Raw genomic sequence first — 13607 nt, forward strand, 5'->3', positions numbered from 1 at the left:
TCTCTCTCCTTTTTGTTATCATTGGGCTGCAGCTATTTGTCCTCGTGTGCCACCTTAGTTAAGCAAGCCATAGCAAGTTGACCTCTTGTTGTTGGCAAGCAAGCCACAGAAAGTTGACCTCTCTCTCCTTTTTGTTATTTTTGGGCTGCAGCTATTTGTCCTCTTGTGCCACCTTAACTAAGCAAGCCACAGCAAGTTGACCTCTTGTTGTTGTTTCATCTGTTGTGGTGAGCGACCGACCAAACCATGGCTGGCCGTCAAATGTCAATCAATCAACCAGACCTAGTGGAGTTCTAGTCGAAGTAACCAAAGGTCAGATCTAGTTGTGCCAAGACCTTAAGAACCCCCAATGGCCTAGTCTAGGTGAACAGATCACTAATCCTAGATTGGCTGACTCGTTAAGATCTGGGTGATTTCTCTCAGGGCTGCACTCTCTCTCTCTCTACTTTGGAACAAGCATTCAAAGATAACAAGTGGTATCAAAGCCAATGTTCCTCAGGCTCGTAGGATGACACTTACAAAGTTAGAAGCTAAGGTTAAAGACCATAAGGAGCAGCTGCAAAAAATACAAGAGCCATCAGATCAATGAAACTATGAAAGAGCTATTTGATCAGATGTCTATCATGGTTGTGGCAGCCCAAAGCAGGGCATCCACTTTGGTTTGAGAGAACATAGCTATATAGCCTGAAAGCAAAAGCATACAGCCCCATACAACCCATTTATACTTTTCCAAGTTTATGGGAGGTGACCCCTTTAGTCGAGTCTTTAAAGTGGAATAGTTCTTCAAGTTTCAGGGCACTCCTGATGAGTAAAAGGTTTTCTTAGTATTGTTTCACTTGGAGGATGATGTTGTAAGGTGGTATGGATGGTATGAAGCACAGCTCAGGTGTCGTGTTGGGATCAATCTATGAAAGCCCTAACAATCCAACTCGAACACTATATTCTTGAATTTTGGTGTAGCATTCTCAGAAGTTCGACAGACTAAATCAATGCAAGCTTATTAAGCCTGCTTGGAGAGTTTAAGCAACACTATTTCTAGATGATCACAACAAGCATTTATAGAATTTTTATCAGGGGACTGTATGGCTATGCTAGAAATGAAGTCCAAGTGGAACGACCACAAAATTGGCTGGAGAATTTATACTTGACACGGGTATACAAGAAAATCAAACTTTGATGTGTCAAAACACAGAACCTGAAGAGCACAAGTGAACAAAACATGTTATGTTTCAGACCTCAACCCCAATGGAAAATCTACAATCTAGTAGTGCTTCCAAGGGGAAGGAAAAATCCAGTGTTTCAAGACAGCCACATCAACCAATATCACAATTCAAAGATTGACACCTAAATAGATAGGTGAGCGAAGGAAGCAGAGGCTGAAAACCCAGGCATTATTGCAAGTCATTACACATGCATGTCATGGATGATGCGATCGATGAGGACAAAGAAAAATTTGTCGATCATGGATCATGCCTTGAGGGAAAGGTGTGTATAGAAGCCTGGTAGAATGCTAGGCATGTAATTTGCATTGTTTAGTTTAATTGACTGGGTCATATTTCCTTGATTCAATATTTATTTTGCTTAGTGGATCCATGAGTCTTGAGAATCTAGTTGGGTTGAGTCTAGAACTCTAGATCAGAGTTACTCCGTTATGGCAATTAGAGTTAAAGTATTTCCTAATGGGTTTAGGTTGAGACGAAGTTTATTTCAGTATGGAGATTGGGGTTAAGAGTTTTTTAATGAAGATTGGAGCCTTTACAAAATGGATTTATTCTAGTGTGAGAAATGGCTTGGGAATTAACCAGGGTTACCGGAAGCGCCTAGCTAAAAGGGGAAGCGCGCTTCCCCGAAGCGCGCTTCGGAAGCGCGGAACGTCGCACTTCCGAAGCGTGGGGGGAAGCGTCCCCCTTTTTTGGGAAGCGCGCTTCCCTTTAATGGGGGACGTGTTTCCCTTTAATGGGGGGACGCGCTTCCCTTTAATGGGAAGCACGCTTCCCCCTCGCTTCCCCTGTTTTTTCAATTTTTTTGTATTTTTTATTTTTATTTTTTTCGCTTCCCCCTCGCTTCCTAGACGCTTCCTATGTCGCTTCCGAGGCGCTTCCTAGGTCGCTTCCGAGACACTTCCCGAATCGCTCCTAAGTGGTCCCACGCTTCCCCGCTTCCTAAAATTTTGAAAGTGCCTCGCTTCCCGCTCGCGCTTCCCGTATCGCTTCCCGCTCCCGCTTCCTCAACTGGCAACCATGGAATTAACTAATAGAGGTGACTTCTTCCTCAAAAAGGTGGTGATGTCAAGGGGGTTTGCTCTCTCTCTCTCTCTCTCTCTCTCTCTCTCTCTCTCTCTCTCTCTCTCTCTCTCTCTCTCTCTCTCAAACCTGTAATTTTTTTAGGATAATAAATAAAGAAAGAAAACATCCTTATCTTCGAGTTAGAAATTTGTTTCTGGCTTTTAAATTTCATTCATTGATGTATTACACGCTTAATTGCCCATTTCTGGCCAATAAGGGTATAATTGGTATTTGTGGATTTATTCGGGCATTCAACCATCATTTATATTTAATTTACAATTAAATATATAATTTTATGATAGTATTGTTGATTGTGAAATGTAATCAACTGTTTATTTGGCTAACTAGATATAATTAGTTAGCATACTTTTGACTTAATCATAGGGGCATTTTGGTCAAAGAATATTTAAACGGCCATTTTATTTTGATATATTGGTTATTTAAAATATTGTTAAAACAAATAATTAATAAGATTTTAGAGTTCTAAACACATTTCAAAAGATTTGGTATGTAAATGGATTTTCAATATGGACTTGATATCCAAGTGGGTTCGGACCCAAATGAGTTGCCCCAATTTAATAATAATGTGTTTTTCTTAGAGTTAAAATGTTTATTGAAATATTTAATTTAACTTTCTGATTATTGCTAAAACTAAAGTTTCATTCTTTTTATACTTTTGCTTTTTACTATTGATGTTGTTTTTTGTGGTGCGATTTTGGGTGGGAAGCGGACCCGATCCAAACCCATTAGGTTGGGCGCACAAGACCCTAGAGTAATCGAGTGGGGTGGAGCCCACTAGGGCACCCGACCCCCTCTACTTTCTCTTTTCCTTTTCATTTCTCACCCCAGCCGAATGCCATCTTTTGCCTTAAATTTACCCCAGCCAAGTACCCCCTATCTCCCTCTTTCCATCTTTCTTTCTTCTTGGGTTTGCACACAACCCATCTCAGCCACCGTTGCCTTGGGAATTGGGCATCTGCAGCAGCAGCCTTGGGATTGGTGCCCAAGGTCTGGTTCTCTCCATCTTATTCTTCAGACTTCTTCTTCCTCTTTTTCCGATTTGCTTGATTCCTCTTAGCTGGCCATCAAGAGGAGGAAGATTTCAGCATTTTGGGGGAAGCATGCAGCGGCTGTGGAGATTGTGCCCAGCAGCTTTGGGATTCGTGCCCAGCTGTGGCTGTGGGTGCTTCTTCTTCACCATCTTCATCTTATCGATCGTCTAGTTGCTCTTCTCCAAGCCAATTCCTATAAGGGAACTGATTCCCTTGGGAATCGGGCAGCCGTAGACTGCGTTTTGTTTTCTTCACCTTGGGAGGCATGCAGACATTGTGGAGGATGCCCAGATGGGAAGAACACCCCAGCCTACCAGCCCTAGTGCCCCCGGTTTTGAAGATTTTGTCAAAACCGATTCACCAAGCCGCTTGTTGTGCCGATTTTGTGTAGAATCATTCCAACAGCCACCTCGATCTGTGTGCAGCACCGTAGCGGTCAGCAACAGCCTGAAAAATGCCCCAGCGAGTCCCTATTGTGCCAACGGTTTTGGCGATTTTATGATTTCAACCGCACGCCAAGTGTTTGATAAATTGCTTGTGTAGTGATTTTTGCGGATTGTGAAACCCCATGAATTTTTGGGTTTCGTAGCATTATATATACCGGATCTACGAGAGTAGGAACCCTTAACTGAATTTCTAGAATACTTATTTAGGTTGTTTTGTAGCAATTATGTGTGCTTTATCATTAAATTAGTTATGCATGTAGCGTAATTTGGTTTTTGTGTATGCTTAATTGCTATATGTTGTTAATGTTAGATTAATTAGTGATTTGAACATGTAATTAAAATTGTTTATTTAACGAAATAAATTATGTTTTACATGTTAGAAATTCTGAAATTTCAGTTTTGCCTTGGGAATTGTGTTGCATGCTAAGTGTTCGGTAAAATGCCTAAGAGAGCGAAATTTCCAGTTTTAGATGTGATTTTAACCGTATTTCAAAAGCAATTTTAAAATATTGATTATGTGTATTTAAATCTCAGTTCGAAATGGTTTTATACATATTTTAAACAGACAGATCTGGCCATCATGATGATGGGCAGATCTGGCCAGATCTGAACCCTTATCCGTTCTGTCCATCCTGGACAGATCTGTCCACTGAACAAGTGGATGATTCCGGATAGGTGAACAAGGGACTGCGATTCTTGAAATCGAACCTGATCCATGAAGCAAAATTTATATATATATATATATATATATATATATATATATATATATATATATTCAGTTAAAAAGAAAAAGAAAATTTTGGATTTTTATGTGTTTTTGTCCATGAACCTGATCCATGATTTTCTTTTTTGGTTCATATCGCCGACCCCAATTGTTTTGGGATGAAGGCGTAGTTGTTGTTGTATGTGTTTTTGTCCGGGATGGGATGGACAGTTGTTCAGTCCCTGCCTGAACAGTCAGCTGGGACAGGACAGTCTGCTGTCCAGTCCCAACCGACTGTCTAGGCTGGGATTGGGCCCCTGTTTCAAATATATATATATATATATATATATATATATAATGTGAATAGAACAAAAATAAAAATATATATATAAGACTGGGTGTGTTTGGGGGACCGGAGAGAATTCTGGCCAGTCCCAGCCGACTGATCGGCTGGGACTGAGTCCCTGTGACAGAAAAAAAAAGAAATTTATAGTTGGCATGTATCATCACACACAAAAAAAAAAGAGATTTGGTTTTATGTCAGCTCTATTGCCTGGCAGCCTCTGTTCGGCTGGGCAGCTGCAGGCCCAGCCATCGCCTTCTATGTAAAAAAAAAAATCAGTCCAGTTTTGCTCAGATTTGAACCTGAAAAAAAAAAAGAATAATATACATTATCTGGGCAGACTAGTTGTCTGCCAAGCCCAGCCGACTTGGGGTCGGGTGGGCAGGCACAGGGCCTGAGCCCCAGCCAACCCAGTCGGTTGGGCTCAGCCTGGTCAGTTTTAAAAGGAAAAAAAAGAATTGAATATGAGAAAAAAAAGAAGACTGCCGGTGTTCTTTTTTTTTTGGAGTTGGCAGTGGGCTGGGCTGCCATATGTTGGCAGAGCCCAGCCGACTGGACTCGGCTGGGCTGGAGTCGAGCCCCAGCCGACTGAGTCGGTTGGGCTTGGTTTGGACAGAATTGAAACAAAAAAAAAAGTTTTAACAAAGTAGTGAAACACTTGGGTTTTTGCTGAATTAGAAACCCAGAATTTTCCCACATGTTGAATGTAAATTCATGCTCGTTATGCATTTAAAAATTTTGATATGGGGTATGCATCAGACTATGTGGAAGTGATATTTTGTTTTGTGCACATTAAATACTTTGAGTTTGATGAAAATTCAGTTTAGTTCACTTAATTCCAGATTTGCCTATAATGAATGATTAGGCTACACGCATGTTACAAAATCTGGTTTTCGCGTGCTTATGATTGATTGATTGTGCATGATCAATATTCTTAATGCAATGTTACTCACATATGATGCATCTAGTGGGCATGTGCAAATCATGAAATTGATGTTGTTTCGCATATGCATATTTGCATGAGTGTTTGCATGTTAAGTATTTGACTGGCTGACTAGCCGTTAGCCAGCCTCCAACGGCTCTAAATAGAGCCGTTGGAGGCTGGCCTAACGGCTAATCAGCCTCTCTCTCGATTGTATTTAAATAGGGCTGAAGCCCTAATGTATTGTAAGATTGTTCTCAAGCTTTTCTTCTACATTTTCTCAATAATATTCAGATTTTTATGTCTGCCTTAGTGCTCTGTGTGAAACTTATGTGCTTGTGCAAGTGATATTTATTTTCAAGTCCTTAGTAGACTTGGTAGTTGCCCATTTGTGAGGGCTTCTTTATAGTGGACATGGGTACTAGTACTGGCACTTCATTGGGTACAGCCAGGTCAGACCAGTTTCGGATCTGACCTGATCCAGACCCAATCAATTATTTGTTTTCATCCATTTTAAGGTACAAAAAAAATCACAAACATGCATGTGTACATAAGTACGTTCGTACATAATTTTTCTTAAAAACATACACATGTATATACATATATGTATAGTGAAATGCTTCCAGAAAAAATATATCCTTCATTAATTCATCGTGACATGCATATTGTGAAGAGATTCTATGGTTTTATATGATCAGTTGTCCAGGAAAAAAAAAGACAGTTTAAAGTTACAAGCACTTATTTCAGGTCAAGGAACAGGACCAAAGCAAGTACAACACATTCCACCAGGGGAAGCCTCTGAACGGTGTACTGTTGAACCAAGGTAATTATTAATAATAAATTACAGGAACATAAGATTATTCTAGAATACCAAAGGATCTGAAGAAAAAGATCTCAAGATTGCCAGAAACCTCTAACCTGGATATGTTTTAACACCATATTCTAACAATTTTCAGAGAAAGAAAGAGAAGATTCAAAAATAGCAATAAGATATTTTACATAACAACACTTGCATAATCTTTATTTGCAGTCCAAAAGAAATCAAAGACTTGCCTTGTAACGGTGATATTGATCAATAGCAATGTTGCCATTTTTTCCATCTCTGATTTTACCTAAGACAACAAGAATTGGGCATCAACAATTATAGCATAAAACATTAAATATATAGGATCAAATATATAGATGTGTCCAAGTCATGCATATATACATACATATATGTATATATGCAAACAAATATACATACATATATATAGGGAAATTTTCAAAGAAACACAAAAAGATTGGGCAATAATCGCAAGCACATCTAAGTTTTTGATATTGTTAAAAGCACACCTAAACTTTTTCATGGTTAACTTAAAAGACCTAGGTTTACTTCCATTAAAGTTGCCATTAAATATGTGTCACAATTACTAGCCAAAACTTTAGGTGTTTTAAAAAAAAAAATCAAAAATAAAAATATTGTTTTGAGAGTAAACCAGTAACTATATTTTATTACCTGAACTTGGGTTACTAATTACCTAAGCTAAATTCACGGAAATGTGTTTTCAAGTAGTGAAGCATAAACTTGGGTCTGTTTTTACAATTTTTGAAACCCCCCGAACACACACACATATATAGAGAGAGAGAGAGTAACCTGTATCTTCAAACAGTTAAACTGTTTGAAGATACATTGGACAAAGCATTGATGTTGATCGTGCCCGATCAAATGGCAACGCTGCATCATTTTTTATTTGCGCGCTAAATCTCTGGGTGGAAAAATGACAATTAGTGACAGTACAAAACCACCGCTGAATGCCATTGTTTTGAATGGGCATTCAAACATGTTCGAAGGAAAATCCGTTTGAAGATACAGGTTTTCCTATATATATAATGGATTGTATTTGCTACAGTCATTTGTAATTACAGGTACCCCTTTTTTCATTTTGTTGTTTTTCATAAAACCAATCTTATAGATGTGACCAACATGCTTTTCTTAGTGGGAATCAGCTCTTAGATCATTAGAGTATGACACTAGGCATGTTTTTATAATGCTTCAAAAATCAACGTCCTACAATATGTGATACTTTCCTGAGTCATAAAATCATATTTTTTCATTGAAAAAATATGATTCAAAAGTCAATCCCTACTATCTCGAACATGCTGATGTTGAGAAGAGTAATATGATAATGTATCATATGTATTATTATTTGTATGTGCTCTTTTGTGCTACCCTCCCATTGTTGTAGATGTATCATTTAATGAGGGGCATTTTTGTATTTGTATAAGAGGCTAAATTCTCAACAGTTTTTGTCTTATAGGGTAACCAAAAAGGGGGTTGTCCCTTTTATGTAGTGTAGCTCTTTATTCCAAAGCTAATGAAGTTTCTCTTCTCATCTTCTTTGCTATCTCTCTCATGGTTGGAACTCTATTGCTTTGATATTAAATCCCTCCATGAGATCCAATTGGGTCAATACAACCTGCGCCATAGTGATCTAGAAGCATTTGTAGCAAACATTTTCCATAAGCACCCATACATACATACAAATATATATATATATATATATATATATACAGAGAGAGAGAAAGGTGAACGCATGCATGCATCACACATACACACACACACGAGAAAACAATAGGAGTAAATGCATGCCCTTAGTGTGTGTAAAGACGTCCCAAATACTGGCACCCCTTCCACCTTCCCTGACAGCACCTTCAACCTACAGAAAATGCACAGAAAAAGTTACATCTCAAAGAAAATAGAATTGCCAAGCTAGTCATCTTAACATCTCATTTTTAGCTTGAGACGTGAAGTAGCAGGACTACACCTTGACAACACTTCATCTTAACATTTCTTCTTTTTAGTACCTAAAAAAATCATTTTTAGGTATACAAGAATCATCTCTATAATAACACCTCCATCAGCACATATAAAATTAGCATTACACTGCAATAGGAACTTATGATCATGTAAGCATAAAAAAATCAACATGGAGGCTGGAGATTCCGGTCAATCAGTAACATATCATAATATTGTAAGCAATAATATTGGCAGCCTATAACACCTACCTTAAAAATGGATGACCAAGCAAGAAAGAAATTTGAGCCCTAGCCATCAGTCCAAGAGATACTGGATGATGATATCAAAGTGCAGTCCTATGATGTGATTTTTCTCTTTTGCACAGCTTTATGTAGTGCCTTTGTAATAATGAACTACAAGACAAGAGTCTATGTATGAAGCCATACCCCCCACGAAATCTTGTAATTTCCAAAGCATGTAAGCATGAAGCATTCAAAATCATTAAGATCCTTGGAAGATTCACATTCTTAACTGAAAGGATATGATTTGAATAACCACTGACCCACGACTGGTCTCATTTGGTCCAAACTTAAGACTTGTGTGGACAACCAAATTTGTTAATTTTTGGTTTTAGAAATAAATAGTAAAACTGTATGGAGAAAGAATTATATTATAATGTGAAAACCATGACTAAAACACTAAGACCAATATAGCTCATAATGATCCTAGGCACTAACGAAAAAGGCTGTGCTGGGGCCTGATCAGTCAAGTTTAATTACCACTTTACCAGGTATGCCTCCTTTAACCCACATTTTTTTTTCGGAAATGACCTGATTTTGGAGATGTCAGAAATGATAAATTTGGGTAACAAGATTCCTGGAAGTTGCTTTGCACTAGGTTCTGGGCTGAATACCAGTGAAAGAAAATGCAAGGTATAATATTCAACATCAAAGATATCATAAATGGCAAGTAAACCACTCTGGATGCAAACTGGGAGCGGTGACATGAAATAGCAATGTATGCGCATGCAAAAAGGCATTTCTAGGGAAGTCCATTGTGTGTTCATGAAAGACAGAGTTAGCAAAAAGCCGCAATCATGGATTTTGAGATATCTGGCCCGTGCTGACTGAATAATCATCAAGCATGTACTGCCTAACATTCTTATGATACTGTCTTCTTGCCCTCTATCCTACGCCACGAAGGGTCCACAAAAGATTGAATAGGACTTCCATTTCTTTTCCCTACAATGATAAAGGACATGAGAAAAAGCTGCATAATGTATGGTTAGGCAATGGTAAAAAACTCAAATCTAACTGGACCTCTGGCAGAGGAGGAGTCTAAATGAGACTTATTTTGCTCATGCGCCTTTCTTAGAAATTATTTCTGCTTTGACTTGGATTAATAAGTGGAAAATCCGATAACATTTTCTAGTGGGACCTAGTACGCATCTCTACAGTGAATAAAAACTCACCGCCACATTCTTGGGCCATACCATCGATTCACATGCAATCAACGGTATATGTCCAGCACGCATTTCGTAGGGTACAAGATCCATTCAAAGTCGAAACATTTCACCATCCGAGACATGGAATCATAGCCCAGCAAGTAAGACGAACAAAAATCAACTCTGTGTGTTGCTGCTCCGTTCACAAAAAAAAAAAACAAGAAAGAAAAGCAAAATCGGACCACATTGTGCCTCATTACAAACAGTTATTGCCCAAGTAGAGGGACGTACCCAAAAAAGAAAATATATATATAAATTACGCAGAAAGATTCGTTTGGCTGAACTTTTGTTGTTAATCTCACAGCAGAGACTCGTCTCCTTAAGAGGAATTGCTTTTGATTCCTTCATGCAAGAGAAAGAGAAGGAGAGGCAGAGAGGGAGGGATCTACCTGGTAGGCCGAAGTGGCGACTCCGAATATGAAGTCAGGAGGGAAGTCATCGCGGGAGACATCATTCGGAGCCTGCTCCTCCTTCCTCTCCACCATCATCCTATTCACCCCCTCCTCCATTGACATTGGTGGATGAGAAGAGAGAAGGAGAGGGAGTCCCGCTGGATCAACGATGGTTGAAAAAGAGTTCCAAAGAGGAAGAGGAGGGAAACAACGAACCACGAGGAGCAGAGGGGTGTGGCGCACCCGGATTGCGCCCCCTGCTTTTATCGTCTCGCGAAATGCGCCACAGACACACACACACACAAACCTCTCATCCTCCCCCCATATAAAAGATTCCCCCACACACACAAACCTCTCATGAATGTGGGCCCAAGACCGAAAGAAGGTGCAAACCTTACCCGATCATATAGTATTGAGTAAGAACTAGATGTGAAAAAATATACTGACCATATTTGAAAATGTTGCGATGAAGACGCGTTAACTTTACCAAAACAACCACTAAATATTGTATATGTGATATCACAGCCAACACGTGTAAAATTTTTCTTGACAAAAAGCAAGCCAATGCCTACGTATGTTTTTAGTTGAGTCAGCTTCTCTATTAAGGTTAATCGTTACCTCGTAAGGGTATTCGGTATACTTGAATGGTAAGAGACCTATGGACTAAATTGTGAATAAATCGAATGCGTTGAGCTTTGTTTTATTCACCCTCATTGTGATTTTTTCTTGTGATTGAAATTCTTCTTATTATAAGCTTTTACGACAAGCAAGAGAGCGCCAAGAAGGCTTACAGTGGTGACGAAGGATGATCATGTCGTGTTAGCCTATTGAAGGAAATAGGCCCGTGATAAGTGGTACCAAAACTTGTTCTCGTATTGAGGAATGGACTTCGGAGTTGGTATCAACAGACGCATCTGAAGTCAGTATCGACAAACGCATCGACAGACTACGATTTGTGAGCAAGACATCATGGCGACCTATCAAAACTTGCGTAACACCAAAAACAAGATAGTTGTTGAAGCTGAGAGATAGGCTCACCTCGGAGCCAAGAGCAGATGACTGCAACTGTCAACAAGCTGGTAGAAGACGTGACTTCACACAAAGAAATGATTTCATGCACAGTTAAATTATTCGATGGACTGAATGATTGGTGGCGAGCCTGCAAGAGCCGATAATCTTACTAATGGAATAGGTTACTTTGTTGATGACAACAGTGGCCAACTTGCAAAGTGAAATAGGAAAGTTTCAGTTGAAGAACCGCACATTGCAGCGGACAATGACCCTAAATGGGAGGAATGGTGAGAGGTCATCAAGGATTGATGTACCAAGACCAGTAAAATTTAATGGTTCTTGCGACAGCAAGGCCATTGAGAACTTCTTGTTCCAAGTAGAAGACTACTTAGATATTCAGAATGCGATAGTTAAAGACCTCAGGATTAAGGCTGCAGCAACTCTACTGGATGGAGATGTCATCACTTGGTGGAGGCAGAAGCGCAGTGACATAGAAAGGGGTCAATGTGTGATAGACATCTTTGACGACTTCAAAATAGAACTGTGCAACTATTTCATGCCAAAGAATACGCAAAGACAAACTTATAGGATGGTATCGAATCTTAAACATACTGGTTCATTGCAAGACTATGTCAGAACATTCCAGAAGCTTATGTTTGAGGTGTCTAACATGCCAGACGAGAATAAGCTCAACTGGTTCATTGTGGGACTTCAGCCTTAGGCATAGTCCGAAGTGGAAAGAAGCAACCCCAGTATATTGAAAGATACATATGTGACAACCGAGCGCTTAACTGACACTCAGTGCAAGCCCTTCACCCCATCAACCAAGGTCGAGAAAAATCTTGACCATGATGAGCAAGAAGGATGAGTGACGCGACAATAAGGGTGAGGCATCGACATCCCACCAATTTGATAAGAAATGGAACTTCAAGAAGTATAACAACAACAAGAAGAGAGCAGTTGTTACTTGCTTGTTCTATGGCGATAGGCATATCGTCATGCAGTGTCCGAAATGCCTTGTAAAGGATGATGGACAAGCCAATGCGGCGTAGGCATAATACAGTGATACTGACACCATGCAACTAAGGATGGGGTCATGCGATCGATTAACGCAGATAGAAGTTGCGCAGCTAAAAACATATAGGTCAGTAAGGAACTTATGTACATGAAAATCATTACGAATGGAAAGTCTACTTCAGCAATGGTAGACTCTAGGGCCACACACAAGTTCGTCTTGCAGGAAGAGGCAGAGCGATTGGGCTTGAAGCCCGAGCCAAAGCAGAGGACCATCAAAATAGTGAACTCTGTGGCCAAGCCCATCCTTGGTGAAGCAAGGGATGTGGCTATCCAAATTGAAAGTTGGGCCAGTAAAGCCAACTTCTCAGTGGTGTGCCTGGACGATTTTAAGTATAGAGTTTTTGCACAGCCAGAATGTGATGATATTGTCAAAGTTTAACTCGTTGACGATTATAGAGTCAAACATGTCACACATAGTTTAGTGCCTTACTTAGAAAGGCAAGACTTTAGTATTATCGATAATGCAATTGAAGATGGATGTCAAGCATGAGGAGCATACATTTTTAATTATCGTGCACACAAAAGAAGGGAAGGTGCAAGCAGCAGTGCCACTGACCCTAGCCCCACTATTGGCAAAGTTTGGAGGGTGATGCCTTCGTAATTGCCGAAGCGTCTACCACCAAGATGCGATGTCGACCATAAGATTAAGTTGACCCTGGGAGCGAAGCCTCCCGTAATGGTTTCATACTAAATGGAGTCATCTGAGCTAAAAGAGTTATGCATGCAGCTAGATGAGATGTTCAATGTAGGCATTGTTCATCTATCAAAAGTCTCATTTGGCACCCCAAACCTATTTCAGATGAAACATGTCGGCTCCTAGCTGTTATGTATGGACTACCGTACACTAAACAAGGTCACGGTAAAGAACAAGTACTCATTGCCACTAATAGCAAACTTGTTCGATCAGTTGGTATGTGCCTCAGTCTTTTCAAAGCTAGACTTGAGATCAGGTTACTGGCCGGTGAGGATTGCAGATGGAGATGAGCCAAAAACAACTTGTGTCACCCGCTATAGTGCTTACGAATTCTTAATAATGTCATTCGGGATGACAAATACTCAAGTCATGTTCACGACCCTAAAGAATCAAATTTTTTAC

At 39.7% G+C, this 13607-nt stretch overlaps 1 protein-coding gene across 1 annotated transcript in view; it reads right to left on the reverse strand.

The window, feature by feature from the left end:
- Window positions 1–10725, reverse strand: part of BGLU42 (beta glucosidase 42) — a 37936-nt gene extending 27211 nt beyond the window's left edge. The window contains exons 1-3 of the mRNA XM_089992673.1: window positions 10421–10725; window positions 8381–8447; window positions 6805–6863 (exon numbers count right to left, since the gene is read on the reverse strand). Coding sequence (XP_089848799.1) covers window positions 6805–6863; window positions 8381–8447; window positions 10421–10546 — 252 coding nt within the window. The 5' untranslated portion in view covers window positions 10547–10725. The remainder of the gene's footprint in view (window positions 1–6804; window positions 6864–8380; window positions 8448–10420) is intronic.
- Window positions 10726–13607: the final 2882 nt, after the last annotated feature.

The sequence above is a fragment of the Nuphar pumila genome, chromosome 17 (assembly GCF_984573655.1).
Source record: "Nuphar pumila chromosome 17, dmNupPumi1.hap1.1, whole genome shotgun sequence".
Taxonomy (NCBI): Eukaryota; Viridiplantae; Streptophyta; class Magnoliopsida; order Nymphaeales; family Nymphaeaceae; genus Nuphar; species Nuphar pumila.